Here is a 26,199-nt window from a genome sequence, read left to right as displayed (position 1 = left end):
ATCACCATAAATTGGAGGTGACTTGAAGGCACAGAACAACATCAACATGTTAAGAGTTAGTATGGTGTAGTGGTTTGAATGTTGGAGTAGGAGTTCAGGAGACCAGGTTCAAACTGACAAGGTGACTTTGGGCAAGTTATATTCTCAGCCTCAGATGAAGGCTGTGGCAAACTCCCTCTGAACAAATCTTATAAAGAAAACCTCATTATAGGGCCACCGCAAGCTGGAAACAACCTAAAGGCATACAACAAATGAAGTCCGCTAAGCTCCTTAGCAATCATAGCCCCAATGTAAGGAGACATTTCTGTGGTTGGAGGGAAAAGAGTTTTACCAGCAAGGTGGCCTTTGCAACTGCATATCAACTTCTGGCTGCTGCAAAGACTTTTGCCTGCAAGACAGCTAAATATTCTGTTCTCAGCACTGCATTCTCTAAATATTTGGTTATGGTTGCACTGTAATGTGCTCTTATTATTTATCCAAGGCAGAGCATAAAGGTGGCTGGCAGGCATCAAATGACAGCATCATTGTGATGGGTGTCTTTTCAGAATATGATAAGGTTTTTATACACATACACTTTGAACAAATAGAGATTCGGGAGGGAGATTGGCTGGCACTATGTGCTTTCCCCGCAATGCCCCATCTATATATGTTTCACCTACACACACCCCTCTCCTAATGTCACACCTAACTAAGAAGGCCGGCTATAGGACTGTTTGGATGCCCATCAGTAATGACATCAGATTGTGTCCTTCCCCAAAGCAGATATTGCCATTTTTGAATTTATCAATTGGGGTGAATAATAGTTATCCATTATCTTGAAGCTGATGCAGTGGCATTGTCTTTGTACACATGCATGCTGCCAGAATTCAATAGGATCAGAGACAAGTGGAGTGATACAAACAGACCAGATGGTTTCAAATTCTGGGGCTGGCAGATAAGAATCCAGAGAATCAGAGAAAGGTTGAGCAGAGTCAACCTAGATGGAAATTTATTCAGCAGCATGTTGACAATTTGGAACCCTGGCTTCCAATAATTATAGAAAAGCCATAAGTAGGTTCACATAAGAGAAAAGCACAATTGCCATTAATAATGATGATGATGTGCGCATATTGTAGAATTTAGCACATTTTTCCATCTTGAGAGGTGAATTCTGTTTTCCCCTTTCCTGTCCTTGACTCCTCTAATGATTCATATACTTGCTTTAGATTCATCAACTATTTTTGCTTCTTCTGCCCTTAGGTTAGGATGACATTCAGGTTAAAAAAATAAAAAGGTACCCAGCATTCTTACTGAGTTAAATTGTGATTTGTTAAATGTTTGTTTCTTTTAAAAAGAAAACCCCAAACAAACCAAACTGTTGGTTTTTAACTTGAAACTTAACAATGCAGGAGGTATGGGAGAGAAAAGCTGGCAGGTCAATGGACATAAGAGATGAACACATTGCGCAAAGTATATTTTGAGATATTTCATGGGGTCTAAGTGGTTTCTATTTGCCTCATGCTGAGAGGCAAGCCTGAAAAAACTGACAGCATCAATGGAAATGTACAAAAATAGGAATAGTATATGGCCTATCTGTCTGTCTGTCTGTCTGTCTGTCTGTCTATCTATCTATCTATCTATCTATCTATCTATCTATCTATCTATCATCTTCTGGTTACATATAAAAATAGGACTTGGCAAGATAAGCCAATTAGCCATATAAATTTACAATCCAGTTTAGTGCCGTGCAGTTGATGTCCTTCAGTCAACTGATAAAAATGTAAGAGAGTAATTGGAAGAGACCTCAAGGGCCATCCAGTCCAACCCCCTGCCATGCAGAAATACACATTCATAGCACCCCAGCAGAAGGCTTTCCAACCTCTATTTAAAAACCTCCAAAGAAGACGATTGCCACATTCAAAGGCTATATATTCAACTGCTGAATAGCTCTTACTGCCAGGACATTCTTCCTAATGTTTTTTTTTTAAAACATTCTTCCTAATGTTAAGGTGAAATCTCTTTTCCTGTAGTTTGAATCCATTGCTCCTATTCTCTGGAGCAGCAGGAAACAAGCTTGCTCCACTATCAATATGATAGTGCACTTTGCAGACATTTTAATGACAGGTTAATGACAGGATCTGCCTGACATCATCAGAAAGTCTTTTGCATGATTGCGGTCAATCACACTTTTCAGACGGGTTAATGATGGGATCTGTGCAATGTTGTCTGAAAGTCCTTCCCCCGATTGTGTGGGAAGGATGGGACAAGGATAGGGTAACCTTTGTGTGATAATCTCCAGGCTCAGAAGCAACATGCCTTTGGACAGTCATCACCACAGTGATGTCAGGTACTGATATGTTATTCATCAGTCAGGCTTAAAAAATGCTGGACGCTGCCCTAGATAGGCCTTTGATCTGATCCAAAAGGATGGTCCTTAAGTGTAGCCCTTCACAATTTGTAAATCTAGTCCCTGAGTTGGTATATGCAAAGGAGAGAAGCAAAGCCACTTGTTTAAAGTTTTGAATTCAACAATAATGAAACAGCAAAGAGGAATCAAGAGATCCTAGTTGAAGGGCAAACCACAAGATGGTGCCTTGGAGCGGCACACATTCAGGAGAACACAACACACAAATAGTGTTTGCAGCTGGGTGAAAAAGCAGCACAAAAATATTTGTTATCTTTGTATGATGTCAATAAACCCCAAGCGGAGAAGAGCACAGAAGTACAAGGTGGAGATCAACAGCTGCCTAGGGATCAGGGCAATGACTGTGATCAGTTTGAACACCTGGGTAAGGCCACTCTCTCAGTCAAAAACAAAAACTAGCAGCAGTTATGGGTGAGATTCTCTGCAGACCACCTATAAGGATGTCTCTGGGATTAGAACAGAATTCCATGCAAGAGGTGCTTGGAATGACTACAGAGAATAAGATGAGTCTCACTGTATCACCATTGTGGGCCACTGTCTTGCATGTAGCATCCAGAAGAGCAGAGCCTCTGAAGACAAGCCTTTCAACCAGGAGTTTTACTCTGAGTTGCTATCATCTGCCATGTTCTCTCTGGTCTTAATCGTGTTACTTCTCCCACATGTTGCTGGCAGGATGGCAAAGACGGTGTGTGACTTGGACAGAAGCTACACAGACGGCTACTACCAAGATGGGGATATTATTCTTGGTGGAGTGTTATCTTTAACGCAACAAATGATTCCGAGCAGAAAGTATGAAACTCGTCCTAAGGAAATTTCTCCATACAACTTTGAATTAACGTAAGACTTCCATTTTCTTATTAGCCGGTTAGGAAGATAAACCTATCTTCCAAAGGTGCCAAGAGTGATTCCAGGGTCCAGCCTTTAGCAATTTTCCTCTTCTGCCACCAGCCAGGCCATACTCTCCAGGGCAAGGCTGTGCCCTAGCAAATGAGTAAACCCTAAGGAAATAAGATTACCCTCTGAAATGTGTTAATCCTCATTGTTTTAAAAATACTCTCTGAGACTGGCTTTTCTGTAGTTCATTTATTGCTCCCTTTTATTTTAGGTTTCAGGTGACCAAATGTGGAAGCACCAGAGCCTATGAAACCCTCTCTTCTTGTCTTTTCTGGTAATTGAAGCAGATTAGGTTTGCCATGTGGAACTTTAGACTCACCAGAGAGAGGGCAGTCCTCTGTTTGATGGTCCCTTGTGTTTGAAAAGCTGTTCAGTTCAAAGCCAGTTTAAAGATAACTATAAGAAGATGTCAACTATGAGAGTCAGTACCTGGAGCAAGCAAATAATCCACCAGCTGATAGGACTTGATTCCCCAAAGTAGGAGTTACAGTCATGAACAGGTTGGAGATTCAAGTCACAGCCTAGTCCTCTGGCTCCTGTATAAATTGGAGTGAATTGGAGGGTTAGATCCAACTGTATTGGGCTGCTACTCCTTCAAGCACCTGCTAGTTCAGGTCTATGTGACTTGTAATTCCCATTCCTGATAGTTTGCACTGCATATAACATATTTCTCCTATTCTTTGCATCTTCATACAGCTCCAGATCAAAGAGCCATCAGCATATCCAGACAATTTAGATCCCAGGGTGTCTAGCAGCAATGTGGGGCCTAACCATTTCTCTTGTGTGAAGTAATGATAACTATTGTATATGACTGTTGTTTTATCATTCCCATGCAGATGTGTTTCTCTACATGTTCTCTCTCTTCATAGCTAAGCAAAGTTCCTTACTACCAACCCTTCAGTTTGAACTCAGTCATTCAGAAGCTCTTACTAATGGTGCCATCTTGTACTTTGCCTGTACTTTGCCTGGGAGGGAGGGAGGGAGGAAGGAAGGAAGGAAGGAAGGAAGGAAGCAAGGAAGAAAAGAAGAATAGAAAGAAGGAAGGAAGGAAGGGAGAGAGAGAGAAGTGGACACTTGTGTGTTAGAAGATCCTGATTACTCCTTCCCTTCTTACCTCCTCCTTTTCTTCTTTGTTTCTTTCCTTCCTTCCTTCCTTCCTTCTTTTCTTTCTTTCTTTCTTGTTGGAGAAGACTCTGGCTTCCTTCTTGGGGCAGTCCCTGGATCAAGATCATCATGTTTTCTGGAGCCTGTACCCCACCCAAAGAGCTTTCTCCACTTCTAGAACAGAGAAAGAGAAATTAGGCTGACCAGAGAACCTGGGATGGTCACACACACACACACACACACGTGTCCAGCAAACGTGGTTGATCTGAGATTAATTTTCCACCCAAAAGGCCTGGAGGGAAGCAGGCTAATGATTTCTGGCCTTTTCCAGCGAAACGTTGTGCCTTGCCTCAAATGATGAAAAGGGGCACATTGGAAGGGAATGAGAGCAGGACTCTCATATTTACGTACTGATTAGAGGGCTCCTCCACTGCAGTAGTCTCAGAAGTGTGCACTCCATCACCTGCTTCTGCATGTCTGAAAGGGGAGGAAAGCAAAAGGCCATGAAACATCAGACCATCTGTAAGTCTATGACCCTGAAATGGAAGGCAAGAAATCACCACTGATGAAGCGGCGAAGAAGCATCACATACACCAAGCATTAAGAAATCAAAAACCGCTTAGGTTTTGGGAGATGCAAGGACACACGCATTCACCCCTGTCCAAGACATATATTAGCTCTCTTAATAAATAACTCCTTGTCTCTAGCCATTCAGTGTCTCTTAATGGCATCTGGAATAATTGTACAGTCAGCACTCAGTCTGTAATCCATGGATTCAAGAGCCTCTGGTTCCAGGACACACACACACACACGCACACACCCCAAAATCCATGGATGCTTGTCCCATAATAATAATAAAAATAATAACAACAACAGTGGGCCCTTGATATCTGCTAGGGTTTGGTTTCCAGGATCCCCCCACCCCACCCCGAGGATACCAAAGTTTATGCAGGAGTCCTGTACAGATATATATTTTAAACCACGCAGCCAGCCCTCCATATCTACAGATTCTTCATCTACGCATTCAACTCCTGGCCTGAAAATATATTAATATATGTATATATAAATTGCAAAATTTATATGAGATCATTTTATGAGACCATGGAGCCAGGAGGGGCTGGCACCCCACTTTGTGACTATGACTCTGGAGGCCTTTGAATCCTGAGCAAGTCACGCTTTCTCAGCCTGGGAAGATGACCAATCTTAATGAAAAACCCATGTCAGGTTTTAGGGTGGCCATAAGTCAGAAAGGTCTTGAAGGCACACAAAAACAACAAGAACGAAAGAGGTAGGCAGAAAGGAAGGAAAATGAGACTTACGGCTTACAAGCCCCTGGGTTTTCATTTTCTATTGGAGAAGACCTCGGAGCCACAGAGACTTTGGAGCCCTTCTTGCCTCTCTTCGGTACCCACTGCCAAAGAGAGAAATAAATGAGGGCCAAAGAACGTGAGATGGCCAGTCACCTCTCCTCCTCTTCCTCCTTGGCAAACTCACTTTGGGAAGATGCCAAGAAGTTCCGGGCATCGTGCCGGCAAGAAGACAAGGCGAGAAGCACCCCTTCCGAATCTCATGACCTCTGACTGGACTTCAGAAAGCCTGGCCAGAAATGATCTATTGGCTTCAGAACCATCTGGAGTCTCCGGGACGACGATTTAAGGAAACTTCTGGAGCAAGACATGGAACCTTCTGGAAGGAAAATTCTTTCTTATTCTGGCCAGGCAGGGATGCCATGTTCTCTTTTGGCCTTGTTCCTCTGCCTTAAAGGGCAGCAGAGGAGGTTCCATGATGGGATGTGTGTGCGTGTGTGTATATATATACACACACACACACACACACACACACATATACACACACAGCATATATACATAGGGAGGGTAGAAAGCAAACCTTGATCTTTCCCATTTTATAAAAGGGATGCCGTTTTAAAAATGACGCTTTTTTAAAATTTGTGTCTTAACAGTGTGAGACTAAGGTCCAAAACACACTGCAGAAATAATCCAGTTTGAGACTGCTTTATCTGCCCTGGGGATCATAATTTATTGTGGCACGAAAGCGCTCCGAGAAGGAAGACTAAATGTTTTACAAAACTACAGTTCCTAGAATTCCCAAGCATTGAGCCAAGGCAGCTAATGCTGTCTGAAATGGGATTATTTCTGCAGTTCGTTTAAGATCTACAACATTTAATAAGTTTTCTCCCTGATATCTTCCCAAACTTCGCGATTATTTGGAAGATCTTTAAAGCAGTGGTAGCTCAAGTATGGAAGAAAAGAAACAGGAATTGCCAACAAGAGATGATAGCCTTATGAAATTATATGACATGAAAGAGATGCACAGATTAACTTCTTGGCTGAATCAAAAAGATACAACAAAAACTGAAGAAGAATGGGTTTCCTGTAATGGAGTTTTGCAGAAAAAGATGAAAGTAACAAAGCAAGTAGTTTGGGGGAAAGATAAGATAGGAAGTACAATTAAAAGTAAGAGATTTGATAGAATCATAGAATTGTAGAGTTGGAAGAGACCCAAAGGGTCATCCAATCCAACCCCATTGTGCCATGCAGGAACTCTCAATCAAAGCATCCCCGACAGATGGCCATCCAGCCTCTGCTTGAAGACCTCCAAGGAGGGAGACTCCACTACACTCCGGGGGAGTTTCTCGTCTTTCCCATCCCTGCTTCATTGACAACTACATGTGTCCCCTTGTTCAAGCATTCCATAAACATGGATGCTGCTGATCAAAGAAACCAGCTGCCTTGAGTCCCTGTACCAAAAAGGTGGGATATAAATAAATAAAATAATAATATCAATAAATCACAGAATTTTAAGAGTTTGAAGGAACTACAAGGACCATATTGTTCAACCTCCTGCCATGCAGGAATACATAACAATAATACTCCTGAAATGTGCCCATCCAACCTCTGTTTAAAGGCCTCCAAAGAGGGAAAGTCCACCTCTCTCCAAGTGTTAAATTCCACTGTCAAATAGCTCTTCCACTAAATAAAAAGTTCTTTTTAATATATAGGAGGAATATCTATTCTCATAATTTGAATCTGTTGGTTCGTGTCCTAGTCTCTGGAGCAGGAAAACAAGTTTGCCCCATCTTCTACATTACATATCTTAAGATGTTTAAGGATATTATTTCACCTCTCAGTCTTCTCTTCTCCAAGCTATACCCAGCTCCCTAAGCCACTCCTCATAGGGCATGGTTTCCAGACCTTTCACCATTCGGGTCACTCTCCTCTGAACACGCTCCAACTTGTCAATATCCATCTTGAATGATGGTGCCCAGAACCGGACAGAGTATTTCAGGTGAGGTCTAAGCAAAGCACAATAGGCACTACACATTCCCTTGATCTGGGTGATATATTCATGCTGAGGCAGCCCAGAATTTCATTGGCAGTTCTGCAGAAGTGGAGGGAGCTGGGAGAGTCTTAGTCCTACTTCTTATGTCCGGAGCATGTTTTATTCATCAAGGCTCTTCTTGCAAACCAAAACTTCAATTTTCCTGGTTCTGTTTCATGGCATGCCTCTGTGTTAAAAGAAGCTCTCCTCTCCTGATATATCCGTTTTCTAGGAGAAATTTAATGATGGGGGATTTTACCCAAATTGCAGAGGATCCTGAGAGTACATCCACTAATTGACTTCAATTAGTGGATTAATTAGCGAATTAATTTAACTGAAAAGGAAGCAGCAAGAGGGCTAGGGTAACTCAAGCCAAGACTTGTAGCCTATGTATATTGGTTCCAAACCCAGAACTCCAGAGGCAGGTTCCAAATCAGTTCATTTTATTTATAGTAACACAAGGAAATCAACCTTCACTCAGAGACACTGACTCAAACATGCATACAAGAGTGAACAATGTAAAAGGAAATAACTGATAGCGATTTGGAGGGTAACTGCAATAGGACTCTGAACAAATTAAATGCATAGATATAGAAGGCTGGGGACACCTGGCTTAACGAAACTACATGTCAAAGGTATCTAGCAATCCTAAGTTGAACATGAATCAACAGTGTGATGCGGCAGCTAAAAAAGCCAATGTGATTCTAGGCTGCATCAATAGGAGCATAGTGTCTACATCAAGGGACGTGCCATTCGATTCTGCTTTATTTGGGCCTGGAATACTGGGTTAGATATTGAGTGCATACATCACTGCTGTCCTGACAAGACGCTGTAAAAAAATGATGTACCGTCGCCCCTCCAAGTCCGCAGACTTGAAATGTGCAGACTTGGAAATCTGTGGAGGGGTGACTGCTATTAAGCTTATTGGGGTGCACGCCTGTGGACTGCAGTGCGCACTCCTCATGCACACACCCCATTCAAACCTATGGGCTTCAATATGCACGAGATTTCAAACACCTGGGGAGGGGGTCCGGAACAAATTCCCCACGAGTTCAAAGGGGCAACTGTAAATGTAATAGGCCAAAGCAATAGCTTCATTTAGTGGAGGAAGGGATTGTTTTTGTTCTCTTATTCCATGAAATCTCACATTTTTCCCATGAGCCTGGTTTTCTAGATCACCAGTCAATGCTTAAAAGCACTTTCCAGTCCTCAGACATGGAGGCCTATCCCCAAAGTTGCATATATTTTTTGCTTTCCCCTTTTCTGTGGCTTCAGAAAAAGTTCAGACTGACTGTGTAATATCAACTATTAATTTATTTAAACACAATAATTTAAAACAGGCAAAGTTACAACTATTTAAAAAAAAATCCAAACTTTTGAGGACATTTGGGGTAAATTGGCAGAAAGTATTATTTTATCAAGCATGCAGAAAGTGTGGGAAACATGCAACTTGTGTACCACAAGAGACCCCAGGGCCATTTTCATGCTAGGGAAAAATGGAGAAGGGTTGTGTGTGTGTGTGTGTGTGTTTTTTTAAATCTGAACAATGAAAAGAGGCCTTGGCTCAATCAAAACCCAATCAAAGGTTAGTATTTTGGAGATACAGATATTCAGAAGCAGCCCAATATCCAGTTGCATGGACCAGGTGTGCAAAGTGAATAACACCAACATATTGGTCTATCTCTTGTCAATAACCCCAGGCAGGGAGCTGTGCAAAATGAGGGTTGGGATTAGCATCCATCTGGGGAACAGTGAAATGACTATGATCATGCTTTGTTCATCTGCTTGGGCCTTGGAGTAACAATCAAGAAACTGAGATTATCTGCAGACCGTCTATAAATGCCACCTTTCAATCGGAACTGAATTCCACTTAAGAGATATTGTGAATTGTTGCAGAGAATTAGGTCTAATCTTGCTGTTATACTAGTTCAGTCTATTCCTTCTAACATCTAGAGCTGCGACATTTGGGAAATGAGTTTCCATCTGACCATGAAATGAAATCTGAGCAGTCATCATCTTGAGATATTCCTGCCATGGTTTCCCTGACCTTCATCATGTTACTTCTACCGCATGTGGCAGGCAAGGTGACAAAGGCAATGTGTGATCTGGAGAGATCCTATGCAGAGGGCTATTACAAAGATGGGGATTTTATTCTTGGAGGAGTGTTATCTTTGTCTCAGCAAAATATTCCAAGCAGAGATTATAAACTTCGTCCTGAGGAGGTTTCTCCATACAGTATTCAAACAGTGTAAGCCTTCAGTTTCTTATTAGCTGAATAGGATAACCAACCTCTTAAAGCTAGTAAGGTTAGTCTTAAATCTAACTCATAGAGACAGCTTTTAGCACCTTGCCTCCTATTCCATGATTTGTCAGCCAGGCCAGATTCTATAGCTGCAGATCCTGTAAAGTATTCTTTAACTCTATTATGTACCTTCTGCGTTGTTGTAATGGCCTATGTGTTGTCAGCTCCCCCAAAACCTGAAAGTGATCATATGTAACACTACAATGAAACCAAAAGGCACCTGGTACAGTGCAACTTTCTCTTATAGTCAGGTCTGGCATCTGGAGAACTTTAAAGTTGCCATGTAGGACACTGGGTGACCATTGAAGACAGCTGTCTTTTTTTAAAGTGCCTTCTATTTGAGTCCATCTGAAGTTTAAAGATATCACCCTGTCAAAAAAGTGGATATAAAAGATTAATTTTATTCTTAATGTTTTAGAAAAAAACAGCCCGTGGTTTACTAAAGCTAAATAACAGCCCAGTTTGTAAATGCAACTGCAAGGGGCCTAGAAGGTTCTCTCTGTCTTTGGCCTCCTCTGCAGACTAAGAGATTTCTAATTCTTTAGTGTCATGTAGCTATGTTTCTCTCCATGTTTTATGTCTTCATAGAGATCAAGTTCAGTATCAGAACCCCTTCAGTTTGGAATCAGATGTTCAAAAGCTCTTGTTAACAGGGCTTTCTCATCCATTGCCTCCAATAGTAGAATGTCTGGGGTCTGATTAAAGCACTTGCACTCTATGGCCTAAATCCTTTTGCTAGTTCTGTCTAGAGTAAACCCAATCAGTCAGTGGGATTTGCCTATGCAGGAACTCACCATTCAACAATTAACTGAATAGGTCTATTGTAGCTGGGAATCACCAACAGGATGACAGCCTATCTGTGTTGCATATGAAAAGTCTTTACTGTTCTTTCTGTCTTCACACAGCCCAATGTTAAAGAGTTACCAACACATCCTGGCATTTGTATTTGCTGTGGAAAAAATCAACAAAGACCCCCGTTTCTTACCCAACGCCTCCCTGGGATTCCGCCTCTATGACAATTATTACAATGGAGGCCAAACTTATGAGAATGTCATCAGCCTACTGTCTGAGAGAGACAAGCTCACTCCGGTTTATCTACCTCCCTATGGATATGGTCAACCATCATATAACATGATGCACATAGAAAAAGTCAAGCTGTTTCCCAACTACAACTGCCAAGGTAAAAAGAAAATGACAGCTGTCATTGGAGGTCTGACATCGGAGTCATCTGTTCAGGTGGCCAATGTGCTAGGGATCTACAAGATGCCACAGGTAAGCATTAAGGGCATTTCTGTTTAGGTTTTTCTGTCTCCACTCTCAACATCATCTGCCAATGGAGATAGCATTGGAGATAGCATTGCCAAGCTGAGTTTCTGCACATCCTTGCTATGGAAGCTCCTTATGGAGATAGCATTGCCAAGCTGAGTTTCTGCACATCCTTGCTATGGAAGCTCCTTATGGAGATAGCATTGCCAAGCTGAGTTTCTGCACATCCTTGCTGTGGAAGCTCCTTATGGAGATAGCATTGCCAAGCTGAGTTTCTGCACATCCTTGCTGTGGAAGCTCCTTATGGAGATAGCATTGCCAAGCTGAGTTTCTGCACATCCTTGCTGTGGAAGCTCCTTATGGAGATAGCATTGCCAAGCTGAGTTTCTGCACATCCTTGCTGTGGAAGCTCCTTGTGGAGATAGCATTGCCAAGCTGAGTTTCTGCACATCCTTGCTGTGGAAGCTCCTTGTGGAGATAGCATTGCCAAGCTGAGTTTCTGCACATCCTTGCTGTGGAAGCTCCTTGTGGAGATAGCATTGCCAAGCTGAGTTTCTGCACATCCTTGCTGTGGAAGCTCCTTGTGGAGATAGCATTGCCAAGCTGAGTTTCTGCACATCCTTGCTGTGGAAGCTCCTTGTGGAGATAGCATTGCCAAGCTGAGTTTCTGCACATCCTTGCTAAGAAGAGCAGAACAGAGCTGTCCAACAACGTTTTGCTTTGCAAGGTGTGCAAGTCCTGCACCCAAATAATGGCTCACAACCAGCCCAGTCAATATGAAGAGAATGGAATGGACAAGTTAACCGAACAAATAGAAAGAAAATCAACAAATGTCTCCAACTCAGATTGGGAATTAACATTTCAATTTTGCAAAAACAGATGGTTGTAAGAACATGGTTTTGTTTTGTTTTGTTCCTACTAAACCATTATGTATATTGTAAAGTCCAAGAGCAGTTCAAAGCAATCAGAAAGAAATATATGAGTCTGAAGTAACTAATAATAAATAGACACAGATTAGGGATTGTTAAAAGGATAGCTTTGGGTTTTTGTTTGTTTTTTAATCTCCTTTATGAAATTCTGTGATGGATTAATATATAAAATGTAAGTAACATTAGCTTGGTAAGTAACATTAAGAATATAATACAATGTTAGTAATATTAAGAATTTTGTATTGGAAGCAAAATACGAGAAGTATTTGTCTGAATGTAAACTGATAATTTTATGGAAATAATATTTGATTTGTGAAAAGAAAAGGAAAAAGAAATTTCTTGTTCTGTCACATGGATCAGCTTCGGTTTTATGATCCTTGTGAGAAGGCTCTCTCCCAGACCTTCATGTATATTAGAGGCACATTAGATAGGAGTAAAGGAGAAGAGCTTCTTATTGGTGACTTTTGGGCTCTGGATTCTCTGCTGAGACGAAAAAGTTTGACTTTACCTTATGATTTTGAACCAGCAGACAAATGTATTTTTACTCATATAAGCTTCTGGCTTTTAAGGTACATTGTTTGCTGAGGTAGGTTTAGCTGGTAGATGCTGCTTATTTGGTTATTTTTATTCGTGTGTTTTCAACGTATTGTATTGTATTTTGCATTTTTATTTGTTACGTTGAGTAGTGAAAAGGTGAGATGTAATCTTAAAAGGTAAGTATATGTACTTTGTGTATTCTTACATGGCCCTTGTGGTCTCTTCCAACTCTATACTTCTATGATCCTAAATGCTTCACAGAGTTGTTGTGAATATTGAACTGGAGCAATTGGTTAAGAAGAACTAGTTTTGTCTTCTTGAGTTCCTTAAATGAACAATTTAATTATTATTTGATTAATACCAAATACAATTAAATCTTTAGACATATTATATTACAAGGCATATCTTGTAAAACAGGGACCCATATTTATGTTGTCCCTGTGTTATAAGAACTAGCCACTATTGCATTAGGCAAACATTTTAGGTATACCCCTCAAAAATGTTATTGTTACTAGTAACACCTTGAGATCCAGAGTTCCTCTGAATTTATTTATTACATTTATAGTCCCTATTTCCTCTGATGTGGAACCCATGTTTCTTTTTAGATTAATCATTGTCCTCATAACAATCCTGTGAGGTAGATCAGACTGAAAGAGAGTGACTAACCCAGGTTTGCTCAATGAATTTCAGGGCTGAGTGGGGACTACAACTTGGATTTTCCAAGCCCCAGTCTAAGATCTAACTGCTACAACAGATGTCTTGCTCTACCAACTTAATGGGAAATCATCTGACAACCCTTTTTGTGTCCACAGATCAGTTATGGCTCCTCTGATGCTGTCTTAGATGATCAAGTTCAATTCCCTTCCTTATATCAAGTATACCCAAGTGATGAACTTCACATTGTGGGTATTATCAAGTTGCTCCTTCACTTTGATTGGACATGGATCGGACTTGTTGCCGCTGCATATGGCAGGAGTGGGAACCTCGTCGATAAACTGAAAGACAAAATGCAAGCGAATGGGATCTGTCATGAATTTGTAATTTTGTTCCAACACATTTTAAGATTTTTCAATGAACTGAAACAGAGAGAAACGGAGTTGTGGAGGTCCTCATGCAAAGTAGTGTTTGTCTCCGGTGATACCAAATTCCTCTCAATCGTATATCTGCATACAAATGCAATATTGGCAGGGAAAGTGTGGCTGACCACAGCAAAGTGGGGCACTAATATAAGTGCAAGAACGTTCTCTGGTGCTTTGTCCCTTGTTTCTCATAAAAAAAATATTCCAGGATTCCAATTATTTCTCAGTTCTGTGACTACAGACAAATATCCTGACGACGTTTTCATTAAGAGTTTCTGGAGCCAAGAATTTAATTGTAATTTGCTTCCTCCCCACGCACAGCCTCCAAAGCTTGGTGTTAGGCCATGCACTGGTCAGGAAAGGTTGGATGATCCACATATATCCCACTTTGAGATGAACATGAGTCCCCCGAGTTATAGTATCTGCAAAGCGGTCTTTGGAGTGGCCAAAGCATTGGACAATCTATCAAAGCAGAAAAAAAGGGGAAATGGTGTGAAACCTGGGGATATTCCTTTCTGGCAGGTAGGTCCATTGCCTTTGATAATCTAACACCACTATGAAACAGAAAGGAAGGACTCCTGTCCCTGAGATCAATGACAAACAATGTGTTAAGGGATAGTAAGTTGTATGCAAAGGTCAATTTTATTTATTTTGAAGCATTTTCATTCCCCTCTTCCATAAAAAGGCTTCCAGAGTCATTTCAATAATATCACTAACAAACAAAATGGACCTTGTCCCCATATCTACCATCTTGCGCTAAAGGAAAATGGGGTAAGAAAACGAGGCAGACAAGGAATATCTGATAAAAATCCTTATTGTTGTGCGATTATTCTGTGGCATAGGAATGCATCCCGCAGAGAAAGTGGACAAATCCCGCAAAAGTGGGATCGTTTTCAGATGATGTCGGGGTATTGAACATTAATCCAACATTAACCTGTACCGAACGTGGACAAAACAGGCCACTTTTTTACTTTCAGGGTTGTCCCAAAAGTAAAAAGCTGCCAATTTTGTTCACTTTCTGTGCGGGTTAATATCGGATTAATGCTCAATGCCCCCAATGTGCCTGAAAACGATCCCACTTTTGCAAGGTTTATCTGGGATCAAAATCCCGTTTCTGCACAGGATTGGGGCACTTAGTGTGATAAACTCCTAATACTTCACCCAAAAAGCTACTTTTGAAACAACAGGTTTGGGGGACCCTTCATAATTGCAAAACACACTTACATTCTCTATTGTATTCAGATGCACTGGTTCCTTAAGAAAATACTTTCCAACAACACTGTGGTGGAGGATGCCTTTTTTGATGGAGTTAGAGACCTGGCAATTTATGACATTTTAAATTGGATCCTGCTCCCCAATGGCCTCCTAGTCAGTGTGAAAGTTGGGGAAGTGAACCTTCACACTGCAACAAATCACAGCGTTGCCGTTCATAAAGAGATGACCTTGTGGAATAACAAATTCATCCAGGTAAGTCGCGTCCCAAGAATTCTCCATTATAAGTCATTCTTATTTGGTTTGTTTTAAAATTACTATACAGATCAACCACCATAATAACTGCAGGATCAATATCTGTGGTTTCTGTTATCCATGAGCGAAAAAATAGAGACACATACATAGAGTCATGCTGGGAAACACCTAAAAAGGCTTTTCCCCCATAGAAAGGTGTCCTCTTTAGGAATCTAGGTTTTCTATACTAGGTTCGTACCAGACTTCCTTTATTATAATAGGGTTCACTATTACCTGTGGTAAGTCTGGGAACCAAATCCCCGCGGATATGGATTTCAATCTGTACTGCCTCTTACCAACAGAAGTAGATTTTGGATGGACTACAATGATCAAATTATTAAAACAACCCTAACATATAATTATGCATCAGTCCATAAATATATGAGTGGGAAACAAAAAAATACATGAACCAGGAAAAACAATTTCTTTTATTAATCATTATTGATTTATTGCATTTCTGTGCTGCTTTTTTTTAATCCAGATCCATGGTGGCTCGTAGTTAAAATTGTTCAACACTTTACAATAACATTTTAACTAAATAATTAAAATCATCTAGCTAAAAGCAATACAAAATTATATAAAACATACTGTATAAAGGTTCTTTTAAAACATATTTGTATAGAAGCCTCCCTGACACACTTATATATTAAAAGCCTGCTTGAATAAAAATGACTTTGGAGTTTATCAAATGGGAGGAATTACTCTTAAATTCAAATGAAAAGAAAGTGGGGCCAGAACACATTCACTTAAAGTCGCTAGTTTAGTGCAATTAAGTGAATGCGAATTGCGTTCGAACTGGCTTCTCATTGCCTGAAAATAGCATGCCATTGCCCGAATTTGCATGTAGCAGTCTATCACGCAACAATGTGAAACCACATGATTGCATTCGGACTGACTTCCCATTGCCTGAATTTGCGTGTAGTGGGTTATCATGCAATAACGTTAAACCCCATGATTGCATTCAGATTGCCATTGGATTATCCTGCAAATTTCCCTTGTCTGATAAACTCCTTTGGCTGATGGTGAAACTAAACATTGTTCCTTGTGGAAGGGAATTCTAGAGGGTGGAATGCTCTACTTACTCCAGAGTGTAGCCTCTGAGAAGGCTCTTTCTCATGTCCTCAGCAACTGAGCCTGTGATGATGGCAGAGCCAGAACGCCTTCACCTGTAGATCTTAGCGATCTTAGGATGCTTACAGGTTCATATGGGCAGACGTGGGAGATTATTGCATTTACAAACAATGCGACTGCTCCCCAATTGAATACAGTGGCCTTTCGAGTTGCTACTAGGAATTATTGTATATAACGTACTGCTGCATCCCGGGTCCCAAGCATGCTTCGGAGACTACTTTCCCAAAACAGCAACCTCCCATCTTGGAAAAGCGGCCTCTGAAGCACTGCTGGGACCCAGGATGCAGTTGTCCAGCGGCAGCCGCTGCAAATTACATGCAGTAATTCCCAATAGCAACCTTAAAGGTGACTGTCTCCCGATGGGGAACAGTCACATTGTTTGTAAATGCGATAATCTCCACCGTCTTTCAGACAGTCTCGATTTAAGATGAATAGAAGGGCTTTATAGAGTATGACCATAACTTTGAATCGTGCTTGGAAATGAGCTGATAGCCAGTGAAGCTACTTCAGCAAGGGAGCTATATGCTTCCTATAACTGGATACAATTCAATGTTAAAAACCAACTCAAATTCCCTAGCAAATGAAAGATTTAACCTGACATCTGGACAGGGTACAATAGAGGCACTCAGCAAGTATCCTTGAGGAAACAATTCCAGATTCAGAATGCCAAGGGAAAGGACCTTTCCTTTGTGCCTTTGTAATGCATTTTCCTTACCAAAAGCAGTCAGAAAACTTTAAGGTTAGTAAGAGATCAGTTTTAATTTAAAATAGAAAAAGGATTGCTTGGTATTTACTATAAATTCTTCTCACTGACTCTACACAGCCACCTCATTCTGTCTGCAGTCCTAAATGTTCACCTGGATTCCAGAAGATGCCTTTGAAGAGCAAACCCAAATGTTGCTTCCAGTGCACTGAATGCCCAAAAGGAAAAATATCTGAGACAGGTAAGTACAGCTAGAGAGCTAGGTCTCCACTTGACCCTAATACTCCAAAGGGGATATTTAACTATCCTGCACATTGTCCTGAGACACATTACCAATATTTTACCCAAGAGAAAGGCATAAAGGCAAGTAGATAAGGTTATAATCTGGTTTTTGCCTTCTAGATATGGATTACTGTGTGGTTTGCAAAGAGGACCACTATCCAAACGAAGCAAGAAATGAGTGCATCCCCAAAAATATCACCTATCTATCCTACATGGAACCTTTGGGAATGGCTTTAGCTGCCACGGCAGTATCTTTCTCATTCTTTTCTGCACTGGTGCTAGGAAGCTTTATCAGATACAGCGAGTCTCCCATAGTTAAAGCCACCAACCGACATCTCAGCTATGTCCTCCTCTCCTCCCTGATACTCTGCTTCCTCTGCTCCTTGCTCTTCATCGGCCGACCAAGGAAGCTGACCTGCCTTCTCCGACACACAGCCTTTGGGCTCATTTTCTCGGTCTCTCTCGCTACAGTTTTGGCCAAAACCATCACTGTGGTTTTGGCCTTCAAAACCACAAAGCCAAGGAGCGGTGCACAGAAGTGGCTGAGGCCTAGAGTGTCATACTTCTTTGTGATGCTTTGTTCTCTCGTTCAGGCTGTGATTTGCATGATCTGGTTGGGAACCTCTCCTCCTTTCCCAGACATCGATTTGTACTCAGAGCCTGGGCACATCATCTTAGAGTGCAATGAAGGCTCGCCCATTGCATTCTACTCCATTTTGGCTTATATGGGTGTGTTGGCTTTGGCGAGCTTCACGCTTGCTTTCCTGGCCCGGAAGTTACCCGACAGCTTCAATGAAGCCAAGTTCATTACTTTCAGCATGTTGGTTTTCTGTAGTGTCTGGATATCCTTCATCCCAACCTACCTCAGTACTAATGGGAAATATATTGTAGCTGTGGAGATTTTCTCTATTTTGGCTTCCAGTGCTGGATTATTTGGTTTTATCTTTTTCCCAAAGTGTTATATCATTCTACTCTATCCAGATAAAAAGCAGAAAACACATATAATCAGCAAATGTTTCCACAAAACATAAATAAATGCTAATGGATGTCTCATGTAAAGGCTATAGCTCTGGTTGATCCTTGTTTCAACAGGCCTTTTGATGCAGCCTAAAACTGCATTGGCCTTTTTAGCTGCCGCTATCATGGGGAGCCCTGTTAAACGCCTTATTGAAATCAAGATATGCTATCTACAGCATCTTAGATTGTTGACGCTCCTTCCTATTTTCACTCCTCCTTCTCCGTCTAGACCTGATCTTCATATATTTTCTGCATAAAATTTGAACAAGTATGGGGGCAGAATGCAGCCTTGCTCAACCCTTGCTATTCCTATTCAGGTTTTTGTGAGGTTTCAGAGAGGAATGAAATATCCCAAAAGGAATTAAGTTACAGTAACCATCACACTAATTTCCCATACAAAGAAAGTCATGCTCAAAATTCTGCAGCAAAGACTCCTACCATACATGTAGCAAGACATCTCAGGGGTGCAAGCTGGCACTAGGGATCATATTGCAATAGATAATACAGTGCACCAGAGAATACTGAAAGAAAATCTGCACATTTTATTGACCACAACAAAGCATTTGACTCCACAGAATACAGAAAGCTATCAGATGCTCTCAAAGAAATGGGAGTGCCACTTCATTTCATTATCCTGAAGCATAATCTGTACTCAGGACAAGAGGCCATCATCAGAATTGAATATGGAGAAACAGATGGTTCCCAATTGAAAAAGGGGTCAAGCAAGGCTGCATACGATTACCCTATTTATTCAACCTGAATGCAAAAAATATTGTACTCAGAGCAGGTTTAGACTCAGAGGCAGGAGTAAAAACTGGATGAAGGAACGCTAAAAACCTAAGATACACAGACAACACAATTCTACTGGCAGAGACCAACAAAGACCTGGAACAATTGCTGAAGAGGTTGAGGAAAGTGCCAAGAAACAAACTGAAATAGTCAATGAATTCTTATATCTTGAATCAAATATTTATCAAAACTGAGACTGCAGTCAATAAATTAGAATAGGAATGGGATGGGCAGCCACAAAGGAATTGAACAGGATCCTAAAGCGTAACGATATAACTATGAACATTCCCTATCGCTATGTACGGATGTGAGAGCCGGACAGTAAAAAAAGACCAATAGGAAGAAAACCAACTCATTTGAAATGTGGTGCTGGAGAAGCACACTGAGGATACTGTGGACAGCCAGGAAGACAAACAAATGGGTTCTAGAAGAGATCAAGCTCAAACTCTTCCTGGAAGCCGGGATGACTCAATTGAAGCTGTTGTACTTTTGACCACATCATAAGAAGGCATGAATCATTAGAAGACAATAATGCTAGAAAAGGTTGAGAGTAGTGGAAAGAGAGGCAGATCACATGCTAGATGATTATAGACTCGATCAGGAAAGACACAGGCCTGGACCTGCAAGACCTGAGATGGAGTTTGAAGACAGAGCGTCTTGAGATGTTTCATCCACAGGGCCACTATATCAATTTGAGGGCCGTTGATAACAACAAATGGCACTATATGCTGCAGCAACAGCTGAAGGGAACAAAACGTCCCAAATAAAAATGACTTGTTCAGTGCTATACTCAATTTGTTAAAAGCCTTTTGTACATTCCCGATTGACAATATTAGGCCTTGTCTCTAATTACTTCTAATAATATTGGATTATTCATTATTTTATCATTATGTAATTATTTTGTTGGATTTCATATAATTTTGCATAGATGGAAAAATGGCCCTTAAAGCCAAAATAATTTTGGCAGGTGTTGATGTGGTTAATAGTGTAGGGGTTTGGTTCTAGGACTTCCCGTTATTTTTAATAACATATAACCAACGTATTATCAAATGAATACAAGTTCCAAGTATCAGTAGGTGTTTTTAAGAAAAGGGGAGGTGTCTGCAAACAGAATGATAAGAAATAGGATTTCACTGCTAAATCAGTAATACTGCAGGTAGCACCTTTAAACCCAAGGGGAAAAGTTCTTCTCTATAAAACATGGTGACAAGTTATCTGGATCCCCAGGAAAAGGGGGAGTTCGTGGGCTTTGTTGTCTGCTTAACAGTACCTACAACTGCTATCCCAAGCTATCTGCAACAGTGAACACAAAGACGCACAATGATTCAAAGTTAGTTAGCTGATCCCAGCATGACAGACACATCCAAGGTTTTATGCCTTTAATCAGAATTTGCCACATCCAAGATGCTCAAGTGGACAAGACCCAGAGGCAGAGATACTTCAGTTGATCCTTCAGAGTCACCGTATAATAGAGGGGACTCAGCAGCAAAACAGTGTCCTGAGGAGGGGAGCAACTGGGAGACACAAGACAATCAGATCTTGCCTGGAAAAGTCCCTTCTTCCATACGTTCATCCCAAGAAGTGACCTGCAAAAGACAAAAAGACAAACCATTTCCTGTATTGCTATGTACTGTATATGCATTATCCTACTTGAGAGTAAGTAGTTTCCCTGGAAGAAGATTAACCATCCATTATGAATCCAAGCCCTCCCTCCAGTCCATCTGCCTTGGTCCAGGCCTTGGAGGTAGAGAGGAACTGCTGGACCTCTTACCCTTTCCCTCCACCACTCCCTTCTCCTTCTGTGTCATGTCTTTTTAGATTGTAAGCCCGAGGGCAGGGAACCGTCTAGCTAAAAAGATTGCATGTACAGCGCTGTGTAAATTTACAGCGCTTCATAAATAAAGGTTAATAATAATAATAATAATTTGATAGTCAGTTCTATTGTCAGGAATACTAAAGTGGCAAAGTGACTATGACTGCAGATCCTATGCACGATTTTAAAACGTTCATTTTAAAAAGAGTGGAACTAAGCTTCTAGTGCTCTTGCTGACAGGAGGTCTTAAGGACTGGGACGTAGTTTTGGCAGCTTCTGGCCTCTTAAGATGCGTGTGTCATTTAAACAGCATACCTCCAAAGTGGCCCAAAGCAGCTTTATTTTGGCCTGTCTGTACAGGCCCTTTATTAAGGTAAACGACCAGCACTATAAAAAGAGCATAGAACAAAAAAAAAAAAGGATAGAACAAATAACGGTTTTGCTAATACAGTGGTACCCCGGGATACGAATTGATCGCGTTACGAAATTTCCGGGGTACGAAAAAGTTAGATTGGAAAAAACTGTTCCGGGTAACGAAAGATTTTTCGGGTTACGAAATTCATTTCGGCGCGTTTCGGCGCGAAATTCAAATGCGAAGCGCGGCTAGCGGCTTTCCAGCGCTAACGGAAAGCCTTTTCGGGTTGCGAAATGTATCGGGTTACGAACGGCGCCGCGGAACGAATTAATTTCGTAACCCGAGGTAGCACTGTACTAATATAGTATTTAAGATTTCTAGTCCACCTTTGGCTCATAAAAGGGCTCCCAGATTCATTTATGAATATATGTCTTTGTTCCTTTGCCACAAACAGTTCAAATCATCAGCAAAATCCAGGTGCATGATATTCTAACAAAACTGAATAAAATAATGCTATAAAAGTCCGCTTGTTGTTAGTGTTTTAATCACTTACAGACCCTTGAAGGCTTCCCAGTCCCTTCTCAACTCAAAAACAAATTATGAAGGAACATTCAAGAAACTCATTGCTTTTGTAATCTTATATAAAATGGGAGCACAACATTGGTTAAACACCTATTGTATTTTTAAGTGTTGTAAGATTTTCTGAGTAATGCAAATGGCATCGGGATGAATGCTCCATAGAACATCTTCCCAAGCTAAAAACATAGACAGAAACAGGATGAGAATTAAACATGCCCTCCTTTGCTTCTTTTTTCTTTCTCACACACAAACTCCTTATCATAGTTTAGTTCCATTTCCTTACCCAAGAAATAGGGCAAAGGGACTTGTACACCCTTTTGTACCACTGGCAGACATAAGGATCTTGTCCCTTGGCATTCATAGCTTTCTCGCAGCGATGGAAATCTATGGAGAGATATATTTAAATTACAATAGTTTACAAATAGACATGTTTTAAATGAAAGCCATTCTATTATTGTAAAAGTAAAACAAGCCATAGTGTCCAATTGCTCATGGTATGGTGATTTATTGGGGTGGGTTTGATGTACTGACATTACTCCAAAAAGGATATAATCACCTCAATAAAAGATTTAGCAACTGATACAGACCATCCACAGTGGACTCAAATGAAAGCTAGTTCCACATCCAAGCTATATAAAGGCTTTGAGGCAGACTGTGATTGCCTTTCTTTATTGGCTTTCAGCTGGAATATTATGAATGCAGCACATTACAGAATAAAATACATTAGAGAAGCAATTTTGTCTGGAGTGGGGTTTTACTTTCACAGGGATTGAGGAAAGTTTTTTTCTTCAGAAATTTTAATCAAATGATTATATGTTATGTCTTTCAATCTAAATAACCTGATGATTCATGTGGTGGTGATGAAATGCCTTGTGCTACCATTTTACTGCAGTACATTTACTACAGTAATACAGCACAGTATTACTAACTAAGGCACATTTGCTATTTATAAACAAGTTGGAAAGTAGAAAAATGGAGGAATTAGAGTCTGAGTCAAAGGTCTGGCATTCTGACTCCGCAGTCCTGAGTTCAACCATATAAAAATCTTGTCTCTTAAAGTGCCTCAAGAGTGACTTGTGAACAAATCAATGTGGCCATTGACCTGGAACTACAGTAGGGATATTAGGATCTGTCACTGTGTTGCATTTTTCTGCTGTACTCGCTTTGCTGTTTAATTTTAGGTGTTAATTCTTGAAGTATCGCAGACCCAGTGTTTTGAATAAGCTTGCACAGGTCAGTATCTTTCAGCCTGTGAGGGAGAGAACAGGCTGGCCCAGCTCCATCAGGGCTAGGCTGAAGATAGAGTGCCCTCCCTCCATAACTGTCATCTTTAAGCCTGTGAGGGAGAGAACAGGCTGGCCCAGCTCCATCAGGGCTAGGCTGAAGATAGAGTGCCCTCCCTCCATAACTGTCATCTTTAAGCCTGTGAGGGAGAGAATAGGCTGGCCCAGCTCCATCAGGGCTAGGCTGAAGAAAGAGGCTTCTCCCTCCATAACTGTCATCTTTCAGCCTGTGAGGGAGAAAATTAGGCTGGCCCAGCTCCATCAGGGCTAGGCTGAAGAAGAAGAGCCCTCCCTCCAGTCCATCTGCCTTGGTCCAGGCCTCAGAGGGAGAGAAAAACTGCTGGACCTGATCTCCTCCTTCCCTCACCATTCCCTTCTCCTTTTGTGCCATGTCTTTTTGTAAGGCTGAGGGCAGGGAAACGTCTATTATCCCCTCTGTTGTAAACCGCTCGGATTCCCAGTGATTGGGGTGGTATATAAATAAATCCTATTATTATCATTATCATTATTATTATTAATATGGACTTTATATATAACAGTGAAAAGCAATTGTTTCAAAATCCGGAACTGTTAACAGAAAAATATCAACAGCACCGCCATTTTCACATGATTTTTGCATCTGACAATCCAAGATGTCGAAACAGTTTATATTCCCACATTTAATGTAAGGAATACCCACAGATATTAACTATACCAACCAAGATAGTTTTGCCAGCAGTTCCTTGTTTGGTTTTGATTGGGGAACCTGCTGTCGAAGGGAGCGGTCTTGTAGTTCTCCAGCTTGGTCCTGATATCTTCGGCCATGATTCCTCCTCCTCTTCCTCTGAAAGCAGAAATGAAAGCAGCGAAATGAAACTGGCTTGAAAGGTTCATAACATTGACCTTTGGGCTTTTAAAATTTAAATGTCAGATTGTTTTGTTTTGAGGACTCCAAGATCCATGGGAAGATGAGAAATATCTTAATAACTGAATAATACATACAAATACTCCCTGTGAACAGATCGCGTTCCCTAACGGTATTTATATCCTCAAACAGCATTCCAGCAACTCAGATTACAGGAAGGAGGCACTGCTTACAAACCACTAGCTATGTGTTGCATACATATCATTAACCAAAGCACTAAAGAAATACATTAATATAACATGGTTTGCATCACGGGCAACATTAAAACCCTATCCTCAAACTAGAATGAGGTCCTCCATTGCATGGGATATTTCACAGATAAGCATCTTGTCCACATTAGAAGAATTATCTGTGCAAAATAAGGCGCCAATCCCATTTCAAGGCTGTAAAGCTTTCTCATATATCATGCCCCTGGTCAAGAATTAAGGCTAGATCTACAGTAATCATTACCAGGAATCAAACCAGCATCTGGTTTGCAGTTTTGAGACGGGACTCTTCCCCAGGGTCCACCCAGCACCCCTCCTTAAACCCATACAAGTGTCTTTAATGACAAGACAAGCATGACTGAGAAGAGCACTCAAACAGCATGTATGCACTGTACTATGAAACACATATACACTTGTCCCTCCATATTCACTAGGGTTAGGGGCACAAGACCCCCATGAGTATGTATAAACCCAAATAACAAAAACACCATGGTTTTAACCTGAGAGGACACCTCTCTAGGAATCTCTAGGTCCTCCAGTGCAACTCTGTGGTCAGCATTTGACAGACACTGACCATAGAGTTGCCTGGAGGAGCTACAAAGGCCTAGAAGAGCGTCCTCTCTAGGAATCTCTAGGTCCTCCAGTGCAACTCTGTGGTCAGCATTTGACAGACACTGACCATAGAGTTGCCTGGAGGAGCTACAAAGGCCTAGAAGAGCGTCCTCTCTAGGAATCTCTAGGTCCTCCAGTGCAACTCTGTGGTCAGCATTTGACAGACACTGACCATAGAGTTGCCTGGAGGAGCTACAAAGGCCTAGAAGAGCGTCCTCTCTAGGAATCTCTAGGTCCTCCAGTGCAACTCTGTGGTCAGCATTTGACAGACACTGACCATAGAGTTGCCTGGAGGAGCTACAAAGGCCTAGAAGAGCGTCCTCTCTAGGAATCTCTAGGTCTTTCAGTGCAACAATAATCCAGTTTGAGACCGCTTTAACTGACTCCTGGGAGTTGTAGTTTATTTGTGGCACCAGAGCTCTTTGACAGAGAAGGCTAAACAGTCTCACAAAACTACATTTCCCAGAACCCCCTGCTCCTGAGCCAGGGCTGTTTGCTGCAGTGTGTTGCTTTGGGCCTCAGGCAGGCAATGTAAGACAGTATGAACACACTCCAGTCTGTGTTGCTCCTGCCTTCCCCCGAGGCTGAGAGAGTGTGACTGGCCCAAGGTCACCCACTGGCTTTCCATGGATTCGAACCCTGCTCTCCAGACACATTAGCCTTGCTCTCGATCCACTAATGGCGGCCTCACCTCAAAACAAGCAACCGCCAGCGACCGTCTTCTTCTTCTTCCTCCTCAAAGTGACTTTCACCGGCCTCACAGAGACACACGCAAAAAAATTACCCCGGAACAAACGAGAGTAACGGAGGGAACGGCGCCGGAAAGGGCGGGGCGAAGAACGTGATTGACAGATTTGCTAAGAGAGGAGAAAATGGCGGACGCAATGAGAAGGGGTGGGGCTTCGGCGATAGGGCGGGGCGAATAACATGATTGACAGATTTGCTCAGAGAGGTATTTTCCTCTCTCTCTCTCTCTCTCAGACAGACTGAGAAACTAGCGGACGCAACGAGAAGGGGTGGGGCTTCGTTGATAGGGCGGGGCGAATAATGTGATTGACAGGTGAAGAGGCTTCGTTCCCCAGAGCTGTTTCTCTCTCTCACAGACAAATGGCGGACGCAACGAGAAGGGGGTGGAGCTTCATCAATAGGGCAGGGCGAATGGCGT

The 26,199-nt window shown here is 41.5% G+C and overlaps 2 protein-coding genes across 2 annotated transcripts; one reads left to right on the top strand and one right to left on the bottom strand.

Annotated features, from left to right (window-relative positions):
- Nucleotides 1-17,506: 17,506 nt before the first annotated feature.
- Nucleotides 17,507-18,507, top strand: LOC149304855 (vomeronasal type-2 receptor 26-like). The gene has a single exon (XM_089479141.1). It carries the CDS (start codon nucleotides 17,599-17,601, stop codon nucleotides 18,505-18,507), a length of 909 nt encoding a protein of 302 aa, XP_089335267.1. The 5' UTR covers nucleotides 17,507-17,598.
- A 2,139-nt stretch (nucleotides 18,508-20,646) lies between these two features.
- On the bottom strand, nucleotides 20,647-25,854 carry COX6B1 (cytochrome c oxidase subunit 6B1). The gene is made up of 4 exons (XM_089478602.1): nucleotides 25,726-25,854; nucleotides 24,011-24,135; nucleotides 22,313-22,413; nucleotides 20,647-20,868 (listed from the first exon to the last, which is right to left on the bottom strand). Exons 2-4 carry the CDS (start codon nucleotides 24,114-24,116, stop codon nucleotides 20,815-20,817), a joined length of 261 nt encoding a protein of 86 aa, XP_089334728.1. The 5' UTR covers nucleotides 24,117-24,135; nucleotides 25,726-25,854; the 3' UTR covers nucleotides 20,647-20,814.
- Nucleotides 25,855-26,199: the final 345 nt, after the last annotated feature.

This window comes from Sceloporus occidentalis, unplaced genomic scaffold (genome assembly GCF_023333645.1).
Source record: "Sceloporus occidentalis isolate IW3139 unplaced genomic scaffold, rSceOcc1.0.p SCAF_13, whole genome shotgun sequence".
In the NCBI taxonomy this organism is placed as follows: Eukaryota; Metazoa; Chordata; class Lepidosauria; order Squamata; family Phrynosomatidae; genus Sceloporus; species Sceloporus occidentalis.
Note: the sequence above shows the minus strand (reverse complement) of the source record. Positions and strands in the feature narration are given on the sequence as shown.

Bases quoted from the DNA above. Each gene is read 5' to 3' on its own strand.
- COX6B1 (XM_089478602.1), bottom strand. From the start codon at position 24,116: ATGGCCGAAGATATCAGGACCAAGCTGGAGAACTACAAGACCGCTCCC. The intron at 22,414-24,010 runs GTTGGTATAGTT...ATCTCTCCATAG, and splicing joins CTGCTGGCAAAACTATCTTG to ATTTCCATCGCTGCGAGAAA. The intron at 20,869-22,312 runs GTAAGGAAATGG...TGTCTTTTGCAG, and splicing joins CCCTTTGCCCTATTTCTTGG to GTCACTTCTTGGGATGAACG.
- LOC149304855 (XM_089479141.1), top strand. From the start codon at position 17,599: ATGGATTACTGTGTGGTTTGCAAAGAGGACCACTATCCAAACGAAGCA.